This window comes from Bombyx mori, chromosome 12 (genome assembly GCF_030269925.1).
Source record: "Bombyx mori chromosome 12, ASM3026992v2".
NCBI lineage: Eukaryota > Metazoa > Arthropoda > Insecta > Lepidoptera > Bombycidae > Bombyx > Bombyx mori.
In genome coordinates, this window is record NC_085118.1 from 11,493,877 (window position 1) to 11,513,705 (window position 19,829).

Genomic DNA, 19,829 nt, shown 5'->3' on the forward strand with positions numbered 1-19,829 from the left:
CTTGGAAAAAGAGGTGAAAACCCTTTTTCGCAATATCTCGGAAACTATGCGTCTTACAAAAAAATTGTAAAGTCATAATTTGTAGCAGATTGTTTTGCCTACAAATATGTTTATATAACTTTTCGAACTATTCGGTCCTTAAACTGTAACATTCCAATGGACTATAAAGCCTTCAGTCTGTCACACAAATTATTAAAACTAATAGCCGTAACCCTTTGTCTCTTGATGGGGTGCAACAACACAGCAGTAGGTATACTTCGAAAAGTAACTGTCGACGAAAAGTAACGAGATGGCGCGGATGCCTACTATCTTATTCTGAACATGAATATTCTTAGGGTGACAAAGCGCATGTTATTCAGGCAGTGCCATCTAAGATTGGCTCTCAATGGCACTAATGACATGATAAACTGTAATGAAACTAATTTTACACTAAACAAAAACAGTAACATAATTTTTTTACCTCATACCTCATTTAGTAAAGCTTTACAAATCACAATATAACTTACCATAACACTCGAGCTAGTTTGAAAGCTTTTTAAGAAATCCTAGAAAATTTAACAAATGAATAGATAAAATTTTAAGAATATTTAATTGAAAATTTTCCCTAATAGTTTCGAGATCCAATAGTTATACGTTTTAAAAGGAAGCAACTGCCTACTGAAATTTCATTTTTGACAAAGACAGCTAATTATTACCTACGATAATTAAGAATCGTGCAATATGGAAATGATAATTGGTTCTTTCATACACTATTTTACTGCAGTTGACTCGACAACATGTGTACATCAAGACGTCTCAAACTTATCAAAGCCTTTACTTTTTTAGGTAAATATATTAACATATTTAAAAGCAGAGAATTTTGAAAACATTTTCAATCTTTAATCAAAATTACTAGAACACATTGAACAAGGTGGACAGTTTTTTTAATATGGTATATTTTCATTAATACGATGCTTAGTTTATCGATTTTAACTATTACTTTGGAATTTAATAGAGGTTCCTCCTGCCTGCTGAACTGTCAAAGGTTAGATTAAATAGGGAAACTAGGCCAGGTTCACATTTTCTCAGAACCGGGATTACCTTCAGTGCCGCCCTGGGGCCACATGAAAAATGCCAGCCCTAAATATCTGCTTATTTATATCCTACATAAATTGAGCAAAGGATCGAATACACGTTGCCTTGTGACATCAGTTGAACGCCTGCTCGAATTTGGCGCCTACATATACCTACCTAATAGGAAACAGTTGTTTTAAAAAGGATATTAATTATAAAATCTATCAATTGGGAGCTACTTCAATGACAAGAAGAACAGGGGGGAAATACACAATTTGTTTGGATTTAATTCGGGACTAATGAGGGTAATGCACTTTTAATATAAGTAGGTCAGTGATACCGGTACATTGCCCCACCAGCCTCTGATTAATTTATTTTCTAATCTAAAACATTTCTACGGTTGTCATTTAGATAAATGATCTTATTACATAGTAAATAAAAATTAGGCTGAGGATCGATCTACATAAGTCGATGGGATCGGCGTACGACAGCAGACACGTTTTCTTTTCAAAAACAAATTTCTATAATGTAGAATACAAAATCACTAAAATGAATTAATATCCATTTTTTTGTAGCGTCAATTATGATAGCCAACGCTCTTCCTTATGAAAACGAATACGGTCCAGAATATGGTGAGGAGTGGATAATGTTTCTAGATGACAATGGTAACACACACACATTAAATTTCTCTGTAATGCCAGTCGATAGTAGAGGTCTACTGTTCGGAAAGGTATACTTTCATCTGTACACAAGGTACCTACTTACTTCCAGATTACTAAATTAACGCTAAATGGATTAAATACCTATAATACAAGAGCGCTTGGCTTTCATATTTTGTCACACATCCTTCAAATTGAAATTCCAATTTTTACAGACGGAACAACGTCTCAGAATTACTTCTGCTTCCCGAAAATAATGAACAAATCAGAAGCGAATATTTCGATGCCACTAAATCATTGACACTTTTAACGCACGGCTGGCTATCTAGTAGTGACTCGGAATGGCTTCAATACATCAAAAACTCACTACTAAAAAGGGACGACTTCAACGTGATAGCGGTAGATTGGAGAGAGATATCTCGGAACAAAATATATCCTTGGCCTGCTTTCAGTACAAGATACGTTGGCAAACAAATAGCGAAGTTATTGCAGGCTCTTCGTAATTCGTATCGAGTCGACAGCAAAAGCATCCACCTCATAGGTCATAGTTTAGGTGCTCACGTCATGGGGTATGCAGGAATGTTTCACGAAGGAAACATCAGTCGCATCACTGGTATGAAGTTTATTTACCAACTCTCTCTTTACTGTGAAACTTAATCCATAATCTATCGTTTTAAGCATAGGTTTAGACCCAGCCCTACCACTTTTCGAAATACCACAACTGGGCCCTGATTTTCGCTTGGAAAAGAGTGATGCTGATTTCGTGGACATCATACACACCTGCGGTGGTATTTACGGCTACAGGAGGAGTCATGGTCACGCCGACTTTTATCCCAACGACGGTAGACCTAAGCAACCTGGATGCGATGGTATACAACCTATTATAGGTGAGTTTCATCATATCATTAGACATTTGATAGCTTTCGTCAAGGAGACATCTGGCGAAACCATAAGTCTTTGATGAGCTTGATTTCCATGCATATTGTGCCTGCACGGATAATTCTAATACACGATTAGTTTTATTACAAGATTCGACTACTCGACCTCACGCCGGAAGTTACCGACATTGTCGTTGTGATTTCTTTGGGCTCGGTAACCACTCAAATATTAGTAAGCATATCAATAACCTTCCAGTTTAAAAAAATGTTAAATCATGTGGCACCTAAATATTTCTGATTGACCACAGAAGGTTGCAGTCACGGCAGATCAACAGAATTCTATGGCGAATCTATAACTTCTAAAATTTCCTTCAATGCGTACCCGTGTGACAGTTGGAGAAATTATGAAAAAGGAGAATGCAAAGAGGATCCCACGTTGATGGGTCACGACGCGTCTGCCGCCCGTCACGGCGACTTCTATCTATACACAAACGATGAAAAACCTTATGCCAAAGCAGAAAAATAAATTTAACGGATTTAGCCGAGCGGTTTTGTAACAGAAGTGCAAATAACGTTCTCTGCAAAGAAGTTGTAGCTAAAATTTCTTAAAAGTAAAATAAAACGATTGAATACTAAAATATCGTATACATTTATTTTATTATAAAACAAATTAACAAAAATATTTTACATTTTTCCTACAAGAAATACCCTAAACAACAAATACAGTCCTCTTAAATTTGCTGAACAGTTTTAAAATTCACTAGCACTACATACCGTTATGGTAATAAGTATTACTTATCCTGCAAAGATAACATGAACAAGACAATTTATCACGAAGTAAGTTCGCAGAAACATGTACAAGACTAAGTAGATAAACTGTAATTAATATGAACTTGAAACTATTTTTTTATGACACTAACTAACATTTTGAATTTACCAGTCTTTTATATAATACAAAACTACGTCTATGAGTACAGTGAAATATTATATATTAATAAACAATATTTTAAGGCCAATTTTGTTTAGGTCACTAAAATTTTTACCTGAAATAAGAAATAATACTAATTAATAATTGTGAAAATTTTACTATCTTCAATTTATTTTTCTAAATTTACTCAGATATAATTATTATATGCTTCATTATGAATCAGTCGGGAAAAGAAGACAAAAAATAAGAATCATCACAGTAGCAATCTTGAATAAGCTTTTCTTTTTGAAAGTTTTGTCTCAAATGCGTCCATGGCCAATGATTAATTAAGACACCCGATGTGCACTAGAACCATACTCGAGTGCATATTGAACCATTTTTTAAAGTAAATACCAATATATCGGTACCCAAACATTCATAAACAACTTTCACAATGAAAGGGGTTCTAGTGTAACAAAAATCAATCACGTAAATTTAGACTCCAAACTCGTATCATGGGAGGAGGCATTCACGTCGCGCTATCCACAGGCTCCGGCAGTCACTTAACACAAAGTTGGCCACAAACTCAACATAAAGCTATAAACAGAGATCGTAGACAAAAATAATTTTGAAAATCTATCGATTGTTACGTTTACTTACACATTTTTTCAAGTTTTAACGACACCATCTGAAGCTAGTCCGCCGACATCGGAAACACTGCATACTGCAAAATCATTTGTCTGGTTATATTGGTGTTTAGTTAACCAGTAGTTTAATTTAGAAAGGCATCGATTAATCAAAGATTGCTCACTGTGTATCCGTATGACAAGAAAGAAAATAGATAAATTTTCCGTTACACTTTTACCGAAAGTATATTAAAAACAAAAATTTGTTATCATGATATTATTCATTAAACTATGTATTTTTTACTATTTCGAACGTTTTGAGTTTCGAATTTTAAGTTTTCATCGACTAAGAAGATAAGATGCTATATTTAAATATATTCGTAAAGCAAATATTTATTATAACGTTTACGTATCTTTGAACTCGAGCTTAAATTAATACTGGAGGACAGCGCCCTACCGTCAGTAATTACATAAATTCACGAATCTTGTAATAATTTATAATTAATGGTTCGCTATTAATTGAATTTAAAAAAACATACTCTATGTTCATTCGTTTTAATTAATGATGCTAACTAGCATTTAAATTTGTAAAAACTATATATTTACCTTTACGAGATCAATCACTTTTTTTCTTAATCAATGCCAAATCCAAAAACCACTGAAACGAAAAAAAAAAGACTATTAAAACAGTTATTTCAAATTGTTTTTTATTAAACAATTTGAGAAGATGTATCTTGCAAAATGTTATGAATAAAATATGCAAAAACTAGTCATTTTAAATACTGGTCAACCGATAAACTGAGAAAGTTAATGAGGTAGGGTAAGGGCAGCATTAATGAGCTTGACTGAATAAGACGTGAAATGATAGTGTGAGAATCCATCAGATGTTCAGTCTCGTATTTTGCTGTGAATATAATTTAACCAGCCTCTCACCTAATTATAAGATACTCCACTTAATTTTCTGATTTGCACCGAATACAGAATTTTGTATTGCTTTTACATTTAATTATGTATGTCGCTTCTTAAAATCCCTTCATCCATACATCAAGATCCGTCTTAGTTATGCAGTAGGTATAGATAAATTAATGTTGATATTTACCTGACAAGAAATCTAGGATCCACTAGCTAACTGTAAACTGAAACCTGAAAACATAATAAAAATATTTTAACAAATCATTAAAATTTCAATATTTGGTTCTTCCCTATAATATAATATTCATTCAACTTCCAAAAACAATGTTAAAGTCACATAACTAAAAATCTTTCAGGTTCTATAGAAACTGTTTTCGTAAGCGCCCATGGAATATAATAAAATTATGGACTGCATCAAATAAATGCAAACCACAAAGATAATGTTCATCAAGAGAGAAATTCAATACTGAATTTCGTTTGTTATTTATATAACTTAGACACGATAGTGCAAATATCTATTTGCTAATTTAAATCTTATAATTTTCAAGTAAGTGTGAAATGTTTTTTAACTTTATTGTACATTCAGTGCAATAACTATTTTAACTTTATAGCAAATGTTATAAACAAAGTGTAAGACAGTTTTTTTAGCCACAACGTCAAATTGTAGCAAGGATTAGCGAAGTTCTTGCAATTTAGTATTTCGTCTGTTGTAAAAGTTCAGGCTTAATTTATTGTCAGTTTATTATACCAAAATTTTAGGTTAGGTGGTCTTAAGGTTCCATAACATTTCTGAAAAAAATCTAAATTGTGAAATAGCGATACAATTTACGTAATATCGTAACTTTTTTTAAATGAATATATGTTATTTCCATTCAGCGAATTTATAAAAATATTGTTGAACTGATACGACCGATAACGTCTATGCTATGTAAATTAAGTTTAAATGAAGTTTTTTAGTTGAAGTTTAAAGTCGTCGTGGCGTAACGGATATGACGGCCGATGCATTTGTTGAGCGATGCACCGGTGTTCAAATCTCAGGCGGGTACCAATTTTTCTAATCAAATACGTACTCAACAAATGTTCACGACTGACTTCCACGGTGAAGGAATAACATCGTGTAATAAAAATGAAACCCGCAAAATTATAATTTGCGTAATTACTGGTGGTAGGACCTCTTGTGAGTCTGCGCGGGTGGGTACCACCACTCTGCCTATTTCTGCCGTGAAGCAGTAATGCGTTTCGGTTTGAAGGGTGGGGCAGCCGTTGTAACTATACTTGAGACCTTAGAACTTATATCTCAAGGTGGGTGGCGCATTTACGTTGTGGATGTCTATGGGCTCCAGTAACCACTTATAACCACTTAACACCAGGTGGGCTGTGAGCTCGTCCACCCATCTAAGAAATAAAAAATAAAAAGTTTTCTACGCATATAGAATATCAATAGTCCATTTTAATACATCACAATCGCAACCCCCTTTTTGTAAAACATTACATTACAGAAGGTTTATAAACTTTTATTCATAAAAAACACATTTCACGTCGAACACGAACTGTAGATATTCAATAAGTCGCTCGTGGTCTAGCGAAATCTAGCCCACATTGCAGGTTGTGCCCAGTTTGAATAGATAACGATGATCCTGCAAAGTGTCAACGGCTTGGATGGAGACAGCGGCTGTCTCTATCTGGTATTGCTGATGTCTATGAGCGACAGTAGCTACTCATCATCAAATGGGCCGTATGTTCGTGTGCCTACAAAAGCAATAAAAATTCTTGTCTGTGTATACTTTTATTACATTCTAAGCTATCCGCAATTGCAGTATCCTCCCGTCAATAAATGCGCCTCTAAGCTGTCCCCAGATAGTTCTGCAGGGATCGCGATGGTCAGCCATACGAATGAGTTAAATAACCCTATCTATTGCTACTTCGTATGATTCATTTATTCAGGTCTAAATGGTAGGACAGCCGTTCTACTATTTAGACTTCCACCTCATTATCGACTTTCTGATGTCTATGATTTCAGGAAATCACTTAAAATTGTCTCGGCTGGCAGTAGACAGCAACGAAATCTGTAAGACAAATTAAACTTATTTATATATCACGCCAAAAAAAAAACAAGCAATGTTGTTTAAAAAAAAAACAAGCCCTCGCAGACTATTTGAATGCCGCTTTATCGCCTTCATTTGAATTCTCATGATAATATGGTTATTGTTAAGGATGCTGATGAGAGTAAATTAATACAATAAAATGAATCAATAAACTTAAAGCAACCAGATTACGGTCCCAGCCAAACTTACTCTAATTTAAATCTGTATATTATAAACTCTCACGTTGTCGATATTTGGTTTGAAATGTGGTATAGAAGACTTCTTGTTAAGATTCTTGTGCAGATTTCGCTGTTCTGAACCAATTTTTTGGGCAGGTATTTTAATTATTCACGATTTATTGCACAGCTTATGATTTTTGTTAACAATTGTATCGCTATTTCAAACAGCCGTATCAACGAACATTTTTTTTTTATGATTGAAAGTTTACTGGTGGCCCGAAGGCCTTTCCAGTTTCACCAGGACAGGTGGGCGAGCAAAGGCTCAGCCAAGAGGGGTGGGATTTGCTAACAACTGCCCGAGCGCCTCCGAAGGAGACCTAACAACTCAAGAGCAATTGTTTCGCGAATGAATCTACTACCGGATCGGAATCGCGACCCGCTGAGAAGATCCGGCGAGAAACTCAGCGGGCTGATGCATGGGTTAGGTTGCACGTCGACCTCTTTGTCGAGTTCGACGAGTACGGTTACCGGGGTCCCTAAGCCTGCCCCTAGTATTAGAGCTGAAGGCATCTAATGCAAAGGTTATTGGATCTGATGGATCCGTAAGGACGTGGGCACGTCATAATGTATTTTCGTTTGATTCGGTAGGATTTAAGAACATTTCTTTATTATTTGGTAATAAGAAATGTGTATAAAACTTAATCTTAAATTAATAAAGTTTCAGTCAGTAAAATACTAAATAATATCAAGAAAACGTCGTTTTGAACAACTTACCACTCCTGAACAAGCCGCAGAAATTCAGATAAATTACGAAAACAGCCGTTCGACGACAACAAGCAGGGCTCGTTTTAACGCTGTGATGCCCGACACCAAGTTTCTTCAAATAACCGCTTTGAGATTCTTCTTTTTATGTCTAAATTCATGATCCTGGGTCTTATTAAGGTTGGGAGTTTATAATCAGAAGAACGTTCGACACAAAAATCCTAACAAACCCTATCTTATTCTATCACAGAGACAACATGTTTTTAGAAGACAAGACTTTTTTTTCAATCCATACCGTTTTACAAATACCAATCTGAAATGAAACCAAAATAGAATTTCCAAATAGTGAAAAGTCCAAGAAATTGTGACAGACCCAAAACGTTTCGAAAATATTACGACAGTGGCGAAAATTTTCATACGAATTTGTTTACTTAGGTTACAAAAAAAAGAGGTTTACGTATGGTAAAACGTGACTGGACAAAGCAACCTGCAATAAGGAACCTTGCACCTGGCGGGAACGTGATGCCTCCTCGCAACTCCGTCTTAGGTACCGCTTCCGTTCAGTATTGCGTCGCGGCGTCGGTAAGAACAATTAATTATTAAGAGATCAATCACTATTTGTTTTTCTCAGAACCGCAACTCATACAAAAAACTTACAACTACTCTGATAAAAGCGGCAGATATGGTTGATTACCTATTTAATTACATATTGTAGGTATCCCACCGAATATCATTCGTAAACGCGCTTTTCCATATTCACGGTTTCTGTATTCGCGACCTGTTTACGGAACATATACTCTGCGAATAAGAAACTTTTACTGTACTGAAGTAGTGAAAAAGGTCGATCAATATTTACGTTAGCTTGTATATAAAACATGAGAAATAGAGAACGCAGATAAACAAATTCAGAACTCCAGTAAACTTAAGGTACTTTTTTGGAAAATTAAATTGTAATACCTTGTATGTTTTCTTTTACTCTCCCTTTTTCAGCTTACTTTTTTTGCAGTTATTACAAAAAAATTGACGTGGTCAATGCGAGGTGCATAGTTAATTGGTACGAATGGTAGACATTACGTTGGGCACACCAAAGTAAATTTTTCACACGATATATACCAACAGCAATTATTAAAACAAGAAAAATCTAAGAAGACACATTTAACAACCCTTAAAAATAGCCAATTGAAATGTATTCATTAAAATATTAAATGAACAATTCTTTCAGCCTTCGGAGAGTCTTTTTCATTACTATTGTTTTAAATGCATTCTATAATCGATCATTTATAGGATCGAACGTTTTAGACCATTGCTAATATTTTACATTTCAAACGTCTGTAGATGATTATTGATTATTTATAGCACAGTAGTACCCAAGTTACAATAATTATAAGTGCGGTCAGTGGCTTCTATCAAATCATGTCTATTTAAATCGCCATGAATAAGCTATTCCGATAATCAAGACTCTGCATTTTTGATGCCGACTAAGCAAGCTACAGCGATAGATCGATGAATTATATACAACCCAGCGGCAGACTTAAAACCGTAGATGATTCATCCAAACGCAATCCAATCGGAAATAGAGATAATATCTATATAACTTAAATCTTCTGGTGTCATGAGTAGACGTCTTTTAAAGTATTTCAGCAACGATGACAATATCCTGTTAAAATTAAAATGGCCTGTTGATGAAAATGAATCAAAAGGTGTTTTGGATTATATAAATACGGAACTATGTAAATACTCTATGATTAAAACAGATAAATACATCATATAATACAGGAAAGGTGTAGGAAAGTGAGGAGTGTAGTGATTTCCAAGATATGTAAATGAAATTTAGTATCAATGAAGGTTGATAGTGTATTAGTGAGAATATAAGTGCATATTGTGATCTAACGATACCAGTAGGTATATTTTGTTTTCACTTTGAAACAGTTTTAGGGTGTTAGTTAGAAAATCGCGCTGCTTTTAACTAATCTTATGAACGTATTTCCCATTTTCCTCCTTGGACAAAACAATACTAAAGCAAAATTTTAAAATACTATGTAATAATTATTGATAGCTACAATATGCCTACTTTTTTAATAAAATAAAACTTTACAATATTAAGAATCTTTATGTTTTATATTTTATAGCTCCTGCAACTTTTGAAGTTAAGTAAATCAAGCTGATCTCTCTTAAATGAATTCTTTATGACACATTTAAATTGACCCAGTTTTACAGGAAACGGGGAAATACGAAATGTAATGTAATTATTTACAATCCCATTCACGGTCTGTTCTGGAAAAAGGTTGAGGTCGAAAAGCGATTTTTTTCTTCTAATCTGTTCATAAATTTGTCGGAATTCATTTCCGCTGAATTTTGCTCTGAATTTACAGTATATTAAACTTCACATTCTTTTTTTAAAATAAATATTCTTAAAGTGAGATCTAAAATATTTGGGATTAGTATAGTTACATTAAATTTACATTTCACGCTCGCTGTTTTAATGAACATAACGCCGAAGTTATTTCTCTTCTGAAAATTAACTGAAAAAAAGAAGATATATTTCATTTTCACGCTCCAATCGAAGACAATTTATTTCTTTTACTAATATTTAGATAGGTAACGACAAAATAGCTAAGTACCATTTTCTCATCCGTTTGTGAACCTATCATATTTTTTTGGTTATGTAGCTATTGACGAACTTCAGCGTTCAGTTTTTTTAATGGTCAGTTCTGTTTTGAATTTGTCAATGACAATAAAAGAATAAGTAATACATACATCTAAATCTTACAATGTCAATGATTACAGTCCAATTTGGATCATTGGGCGAACACTAGTTTATACCCAGATGTAAACATATCGTTGATTTACGCTGTCTGGATCCCCTCAACTCGCCATACGCACTCACACCTAAATTCTACTACTATTGGTCTTCATGCAACAATGTAGAAATTTATTATTAAATAAATTTGATTTAGTTCAGAATAATTTTAACAATGGGCCACCATGGCCACCATTACAAAACATATAAATTTATAATTTTACACGGGAGTGAATTTTCAATTGAGCGTGTAGTGTTAAATAACTACAATAAATAAATTACATAAATAAACCCGAAATGATGCACAGTAGCAAAGGCTTAGCCCACTGAGTTTCTAGACGGATCTTCTCAGTGGGTCGCGTTTCTGGTCCAGTGGTAGATTCTGCGAAGCACGCTCTTGCTAGGGTTCGTGTTAGCAACTTCAGGTTTGAGCCCCGTGAGCTCACCTACTCGCCCGGTTACGCTGACATAGCCTCACGGCTCTCACGGCTCTCACGACTTTCAGGTTAGGAAGGAAAAAAAAGCAAAGGTTTTAATTAAGCAAATTTGAAACTGGTGTTGACAAAAATGAATTTATTATATTATATATCATTAGATCTTTGAAAATTAGATCAAAAAGCAAGCACAGAACTAATTCATATTGAAAAAATACCCCGTGTATCACGATTTTTCGAAGGAACTATGCGAGCCAACTAAATTGAATATTTTCTTATACTGCTTTGTACCTATATAACCCAACATTCATGCGTTACCAACTCAATGTACTCTGAAATAGAACTGTTCAATTAATAACGAAACATAGAGTATATTATATAATAAAGAATATTTTACTTAGAAAATATTTCAAAAAATGTAGTACTGGATCGATTGAATTTGAAGTTAAATTCACCAATTCTTTTTTTTTTTAAACCAGGTCCATCTTTATAACACAATAATACTTACTGTAAACAACCTATTCTGTAAAATTTTAACGTATTTCTCCAACGGACCTTTAAATATATTGTATAAAAACAGTGGAATAGAAGCAGTTTGGATATTTGACCATGCATAAACTATTTAATCAGAATTGTATACTACATAGAAACGGCACCATATTAATCAAGGATTAACGATTCATGACAAAGTAAAATAATTTTGAAATCTATGTGCTTTCTAATTAGCTTTACTTGATGGAGTATGTAACTTTTCATGAAAGTAATGAAATCTTTCAATCTATTATTATTGTAATCCACTTGGAATAATTTTGATAGTCATGAAATTTGGCAAATTGTGTATTTTTAATGACAGTAGATGTATGTATGATACAAATGATATGAAACCGTACCTGCTGGATTATATTTTTTTAAACCTTAACAGTGAATTTTCTCTAGCAGAGCAAATTCCACTGGCAACATTTTCAAGTATATCATGCCGTCCCGTGATGATATCATTTTAATCAGGGTCGCTTGAAGCATCGTAATGTTTAAAAATCGACCATAACCATCCCACAACCCAAGTATACTGTGATATGATTTGGGGTAACCACGCATTAGGATAGGCTCCCAGCTTTTGGAATGCCTTTCAAGTTTAAAGTATTGTCTCTGCTTAATGTTGACGTTCCTCGATATCATCAAGAACATCAACAACAAGATCAATAAATTAAACACCAATCTAGTATTTGGTAAGCATTTAAAACCGATGTTTCAAAAAAGTAGAGTCAAATTGTTTTTAGTGTTGAGATTTTATCACATAATATTAATAAATTGTCACGATACTGAAAATCAGTACCGAGCAACGAATAGTTCGCAGCCCCGACGATAAACCAGCTGTTATCGATTCACAAATTGCTAAAAAATATGTACATACGTACACATGTCTTACCTTAAACTTACATCTTTGAACCAGTCATTTTGTTAACTTTCCTGGATAGCTTCATGGAATTTCAATTTTATTTAATAATAAAGGAAAAAATAATGACTGGTTATTTGCAGTACCGGTGTCGTAGTGTGCACTTGGAGGTGACCGGGCGTGGATATCTCCGGGATTTTCAGAGACATGTCGATCGCTCTTGATCCAAGGGCGTTCATGGTTTTGAGGAAGATTGCAAATTTAAAGAAAAAGGTTGTCCTTTTCTCCACAAACAGTAGAAAAGTGTTGATACAGTCGAAAATCTCAGTAAATTGGAATATATCCGCTAAAGTAAAGGAACTTTGCAAAGTCGGAACATCTCGCTATCTTTTCGCAGACCTGCTTTCACTTAAAAGCACATCATGGAACCTATTTTATGGTTTCACAATTATAATTACAAAGCAACAGATGTCAATGTAGGTAGCTAGCTTATTCATTTTGACACGGATGTATATAATTGCTATCCTTTTACTTTCGATAACGTAACATTTGAAACATCCGTAGCCCTATAGGGAAAACACAGAGTAATTTGTTTTTTCGAGTTCTACCCGAACCCCTTACGAGGTATCTGCGCCTAGGATGCACGCGCGGTATGTGGGACTTGACGGTCTCCAGATGTTGAGAGCAGACCGCCGGCCCAAGAATATTTTTAGGGCCCTACCGCGTCAAACGACTCCACCTTGCACTCTTTCATCCGATGTCCGATCTCCACCCGGGTTCAGAACCCGGTCAGAGTACAAGGGTTCCGCGGTAACCTTAACTTAAATAATTAGCCATGCTGCGATTCAGATCCCGTGACCAATTGTTTTCAAGTAAAAGCATACATAACTTATAAATGAATTTCTTCGACGACTAAACGCTTCGTCAAACAGAACGCGTACTTAGCGCCGCGTTTTAACGTCGCGCTCTTTTCATGTCACACCAATTGACTAGATGAGTCTAACGCTCCTTGACGCAACGCATTCGCCAAATCATAGTGCCTTTCGATAGCAGTGTGAAAAATAAAAAGTATTAAGAGATAGAGTGATTCCGATGTGGCATTGTGTAAACATGGGTATTTTCTAACAATTTCTATCAATTTTTCGGGCATTATCCAGTATTTTAATACACATTCACACGGACGCTAAAATAAAATTTGTAAAAAATTACAACGCCTGACGTCAAAGCGTCCTAACGCCACGACAGAGTGTTGTGTACTTATAACGCTGGGGCTCTGTTTGACGGTATGTTACCATAGTAGTACAAGACATCTCGGCGTCATAGCGCGCCGTCTGTTTAGCGCTCTGACGCGCGCTAATTACGCGTTCTGTTTGACGAAGCCTTCAGTGCTGGCTTGTAAAAGTTAAATCCACAATCGTTAAGACAATCGTTATTACAATAGAATATAACCGGACAACAAACGAAAAAAATATAACAAATGTAAATTAAATCGAAACGATAATCCAATATAAAATTTTGTGTAAATGAATGAATTTAAACATTATCATATTAAATGCATCAGTAACATTTTAACCCGTCAACAGAAGCCAGTCGTCGTTACTGAAATCAGGATGGAATTTATTATCATTCTAAAGTTGAATCGTCTGTTATGGTCCCGAATTTCCCCTCACAGGCATGAAGTTGCGAACAGCTTCGGGTATATTGCGTAGTAATTGAAAAATATGTCCTGTTCCTCATATACCTAGACTTCGACCTCAGTTAAAATGTGTAGCAGGGTTCAGGTTGTTGTGTCTATGGGCTCCTGAGCTCCTAAGCTCCTACTAACACGACGTCGGTAGTGAGGACATTTGCTTATCTATAACAATAAAAATAAAAGGAAACAAAGAAATAAACTGAAATATTTTCTACTTTTATGAATATTTGCTGAGGATTAAAAATACGATCAAATTTACAGCAAGAGAAAGTATTTTCAAGCCTGAATAGATAACTGCTTCTTGGCAGATATCGCCAGTCACAATTAGCCAAATTAGTAAAATTAGCCCAATAATTAAATGCATGTATTATGATAAATGAAAATATATTGCAAAAACTAGGTATATTGCTCATTCATGTACTAGTTTTTTCTTTCATTGCTTATGTACTAGTGTTAATAGGTTGTTGAATTTTCGGATATACTATTTTATATCGATTGTATCTCTGTCTCGCAGTCTAATGGTCGGCAAGCCGGGTTCGCGAGCCGCATGCGGCACCGATTTCTCGGCTACGGCTTTTCAGCGAACTGTTTCGGTATTTAATTGTTATATAATTATTTCCGTAATAATGTCTTACTAAAGCAAAGCATACGTTAAGAAAATGGCTCTTTGATTAAATTTCAATTGTGTATTTATTTTATTTAGCATTTTCAGTTGACAGGGCTGCCGACCAGACTCGTTTTTTTTATTTATTTCATTCACACTAGTGAATACAGACTAAATGAAACCCGCGATGTAAGCAACTCAAATATGTATGTACCCATAATTACGAAAGTGGTCCAAGTCATGTTCCTTCTGTCGACATCTTCAATGTAATGTATTTGTATAAATTAAAAAATATATTTACACTACCCGATACTTTAATTTAGAATTTTATTAGTCTTGATGAATGAAGAAGATGAATGAAGAAATCATCTTTCTTCCTTTATACGGTCGAGTGGTGGCGTATGATACAAATTAATATAGCCATATATTTCTGGCCTTCCTCTTTTAGGTGAAAGATCTACAATGTGAATTTAGAATCATTATTAAGTCTTTATCTTGTAAGGTTCATTTTTCAATAATCCAACTCATAGAATTTTTAACTATGGGACTGATTCTCACGCCGTACCTTTACTCTTGTTGTCGTTAACTCTTCATTCGTGATTTCATTCAAATAAAATCCTGCTGCGACATTCGTTTTATCAAAAATGTTTTATTTCCACTTTTTTTTAATCACGTCAATCCTACTTTTTTTGACACGATTTTGGCCTGAACAATCATTACGTGTTTTGAGTAGTTTTCTATTCACATCTTGCAGCTGTAGTTTCAACTCCTACATCTTGAAATTGTGATCATAAAAATTATTTAAGCCAAAGGAGTATACGTACATATATACAATATACCTGTTTATAATAATTATTTCGCAGGAGCCCAACTCCATATATTGTTAGGTAGACTGATATGTTTTCTCATATATGTTTTATTGTGATTTCTCGTCTCTTTATTGGCGTGTAGTTCAGAAAGACGTCAGTGTGCCACGGCGTCATTTTACAATTCATAATTAATAACAGTAAAATAATTTCATATGATGTTTGAATTACTATTAAATATCATCTAATGGTTAATTATTAATAATATAGAAAAAATTACCGTAAAATAATTTAGTTCAAAATAATGCGATGTGATAACTGATTTTATTTAAATTTAGGTTTATTAAAATGTACACTTAAACAACAATCATAATTATGGGCACATATGGAATACGCAAATGCTTTATTTTGAATAAATATTCGAAATAAAGACTGCGTCAGCTGCTGGTATTTAGATTATGCTTGAAACTTTGCTGGAAGTGTCAAGAACAACTAAGTTTCAAGCCGACGACAGTGAAGGATGTGCGAGCCTATTAATTACAGCAAATTTTCAGTTTTATACTTACTTACTTTTATGCTTTGTTACTTCCCATGAGTACGCTTTTCCTTTAGACAAACCATATGCAGGTACCAACACCATTCAGCCTATTTCTACCGCGAAGTAACCTTGCGTTCCGGTTTGAGGGATAGGATAGCAGTTATTTAAATGCAATGGAGATTTAAGCTCCAGCATCAAGATGAGGCAATCGACAGTCGCCGTGGCCTCAATGATAAAACGTCCAGCAGATCGAATCCCGCAAGCAAGTACCATTTTTTCTAATGAAATATGTACATAATAAATGTTCACGATTGACTTCCACGGTGAAGGAATAACATCGTGTAATAAAAATCAAACCCGCAAAAATTATAATTTATTTGCGTAATCCCTGGTGGTAGGACCTCTTGTGAGTCCGCACGGGTAGGTACCACCACCCCGCCTATTTCCGCCCTGAAGCAGTAATGCGTTTCGGTTCGAAGGGTGGGGGTAGCCGTTGTAACTATACTGAGACCTTAGAACTTATATCTCGAGGTGGGTGGCGCATTTACGTTGTAGATGTCTATGGGCTCCAGTAACCACTTAACACCGGGTGGGCTGTGAGCTCGTCCATCCATCTAAGCAATAAAAAAATTAAAAAAACCGAGATTCGAGGCCCAGAGCTCGTCCATTCGTCGAAGCAATAAAAAAAGTGAAGGATAACTGATGTTGATGAACTATAATCGTTGACCGGATCTCATAAATCAGAATCCGTGTACATATTTGTTTCTGTTTTATTTTAATATTGTCCATCATTGGTAATTTAATGGGCTTTGGTTCCTTCCCTATTAATGGATCGTGCAACTCTTAACATATAGCATCGTCTGTACCAAAAAAGGTACTACGTGCACTCACCATGGAAACTTACCTATTTGTCGTTGTCGATATTTGAAGAATTGACTAACTGAATGAATAGGGGTCAAAGGTTTGTCAACATTTGCAGAAAAATTGAATGAACAAGGTACAAAAGCGTTTACATTGTTTACATGTGATCTCTGCTAAAAAGTGTCTCAAAAACCGTTAAATGTTTGTTCATATTGTTTAACATTTTCGTATTATTTATCGGGTTGATTAAATAAACAGATTACTTTAAAGTTTGCAATTATAGTGTCTAATAAAATTGCCTAGCATATTTAATTTGGAGTATACTTAGGTAACACTCAATGTCGATTATCTTCTAAAATTTAGAGCGTAAGAGATCGTTGATAGACTAAAATTCAATATTCTGGGCTGTATTAGTTTTTAATTTTAAGTAAGAAAGTTATAATATAAGAAATAGGTTCAAAATAACAATTCTTCGCTGTTTACCCGACTAATTTATTTATTAGAGCACAATATTTAAGTGTGGGTTCTCCACAATATATATATACCGGTTCAAACCATAAAAGTTAAATCTCAATTTAATAAACACTCATATCTCGCGCTATAATCTTAATTTTAATCAATAAAAATGGACACTAAATATCAAATTATTTTAACTCTTATTTTTTAAAAGACATACGCTAATAAGAATTATTTCATTATCTCCTTTCAAACAGCAAGTTTGCTGTATTTGATATAAAGAGATTATTAACACTGAAAGAATCGCACTTTAAAAAATAAGCACGGAATTCTGATAAGTCTATTTTAAAAGATACTACTATAGCAGTAAATGTATAAATGTACTGCACATCCCAAATTGTATAGACATCAGTTTAGATTACGTAAATTATAAGTTCTAAATATCTATGTACTAAATTGTTCAAGCATTCATGATCCAATGCAGACTAAATGCGAACTAAAATCCCTATACATTGCAGTACTACGTGTGTCAATTTCCTTATAAATATGAAAAAGGGGCTAAAATACAATTTGATTTAGAATATTCAAGCCTGTAGTTAGACAAATAAAGGTACTTCGCAATAAACGTTTAAATTACTTATAACTATTTCAATACAAAGTTTGTTTTCTTTTACATAAACCAATTATTGTAGGCATGGTTTGTAATTTCACTAAACGTTAAGCTAACTTATTCACGGCTAAGACTTATTTAGTGAATCCCTACAAACTAAAAATCGAGAAAATTGCGAAAATTTTATTCTACCTTATCTTGCGTCCAAATATTAAAACTCTCTCTCTCACACACACCCTTATTTGAACTAACAAAAGACTTGATACAAAAGTAATATGCGCACTGATTGGAAGACGTGCGCTTTTTGTCATCGCAATGTGTGATGTATTTATGTTTGTTTAGAAACGACGACGTTTATTAGGGTAATCATCCAATGGGCGAGGTCCATCCCAACCGCGGCCTGGCGGCATGTCGTCATAACTCCCGCACTGCATGTCGTACTGGTCTCTGTAGCCTCCATCCTAAACGAGCAATCATAATACTTTCCAATAGTTTTCATTTCAAAAAAGTTTATTTACATGAGATTAAATTTAGCACCGTTGCATAAATACAGCCGCCAGTTGCAGTCGGTATTTCAATGGGTAAAGTAGATTTATAATTTTTTTATAGTGGGCAATATTTCAGCACACTTCTTTTCGCAGTTTTAAAATAGTTTAACCGAAGTATTCATTAATATTGCAAGTCGGAGCTTTGTGATGTTTCAATAGATAAAATAAATTCATTACATACTTTTCCTGCCAAATCAATGAAACGTATACGATATTGTATTCACATAATTTGTGTGGTTAGCATCCATATGTTATGGGTAATATGGATGTACATTTTGTTAACGTGTGACATGAACTTAATTAAATACGTAGATTAATAATTTTCACTGTCAATGGATAGATCAGGCGTCACCGAAACCCGGTTTTATAAATGAAAGATTTATAATTTGTGAACCAGTATGGTACATCGAAGGCAGCTGACGAACATTTGCGTGCAGTGTAAAAACCTTAATTTGTTAATATTTTATAATAACAATTCTAGACTGCGATTTTCATTATCATGCCGAGAACTATCAAGACTACCCTGATTTTCTTGCGAACACAAGATGATCACCGTAATTAACTACACCTACTGTAAGGGTAGTAAAACGTAATGTAGACGTAAGGTAGTAATCAGAAGCAGCACAAATATCTTGAAACAAATTCGTGCACACTATCGCGTGAATGTCAACGTAAAGCTGGGTGTTTCCTCTCAGCGGGAGCTCGCGCAGCAGAAATAGAACAGTAGTATCTAATGCTATGGAGCTCGCCGCCTTCCTTATACCCCCTCTTTTACCACTTTACAATCTGTTGATCGTTATGAAGATAATATTTTATAATATAATAATCATCTAGTATCAAGACACAAATTATTATGTTCATTTTTTCTATTCTATAGCTGTTCGTTATAGATATAATGTTCGACGTATCTATACAATCATCTCATTATTATTTGAAGTTTTCCTAGCAGCAAATATGCAGCTCGATTTGGACAAACGAATCCGCTTAATATGAAGTCGAAATAGAAACGGTGCTGTACTTCACCAT

The 19,829-nt window shown here is 34.4% G+C and overlaps 2 protein-coding genes across 4 annotated transcripts in view; one reads left to right on the forward strand and one right to left on the reverse strand.

Annotated features, from left to right (window-relative positions):
- LOC101736553 (pancreatic lipase-related protein 2) lies at positions 1-3,228 on the forward strand. Of its 2 annotated transcripts, none has more exons than XM_012696771.4 (5): positions 1-13; positions 1,629-1,806; positions 1,928-2,325; positions 2,396-2,599; positions 2,899-3,228. In XM_012696771.4, the coding sequence occupies exons 2-5, from the start codon at positions 1,637-1,639 to the stop codon at positions 3,114-3,116; spliced, it is 990 nt and encodes a 329-aa protein (XP_012552225.1). In that variant the 5' UTR covers positions 1-13; positions 1,629-1,636; the 3' UTR covers positions 3,117-3,228. The 2 variants fall into 2 exon arrangements, with proteins under 2 accessions (XP_012552225.1, XP_021208619.1); XM_021352944.3 differs by lacking the exon at positions 1-13 and adding an exon at positions 668-825.
- Positions 3,221-19,829, reverse strand: part of Psf (PTB-associated splicing factor) — a 25,997-nt gene continuing 9,388 nt past the window's right edge. Inside the window, exons 11-14 of one of the 2 annotated variants that reach the window (XR_001140193.4) lie at positions 5,223-5,266; positions 4,730-4,781; positions 4,158-4,221; positions 3,221-3,633 (exon numbers count right to left, since the gene is read on the reverse strand). Coding sequence is in view for 1 of the 2 variants with exons in the window: in NM_001043943.2 (NP_001037408.2) it covers positions 18,594-18,716 (123 nt within the window). In the remaining variant the exon portion in view is untranslated. 2 annotated transcript variants of the gene reach the window in all.

What these genes read in the sequence shown, in the direction of transcription:
- LOC101736553 (XM_021352944.3), top strand. Translation starts at nt 777, where the DNA reads ATGTGTACATCAAGACGTCTCAAACTTATCAAAGCCTTTACTTTTTTA. An exon ending in AAACATCAGTCGCATCACTG is followed by an intron (nt 2,326 to 2,395) that starts GTATGAAGTTTA and finishes TTTTAAGCATAG; the next exon opens with GTTTAGACCCAGCCCTACCA. An exon ending in TGGTATACAACCTATTATAG is followed by an intron (nt 2,600 to 2,898) that starts GTGAGTTTCATC and finishes GATTGACCACAG; the next exon opens with AAGGTTGCAGTCACGGCAGA.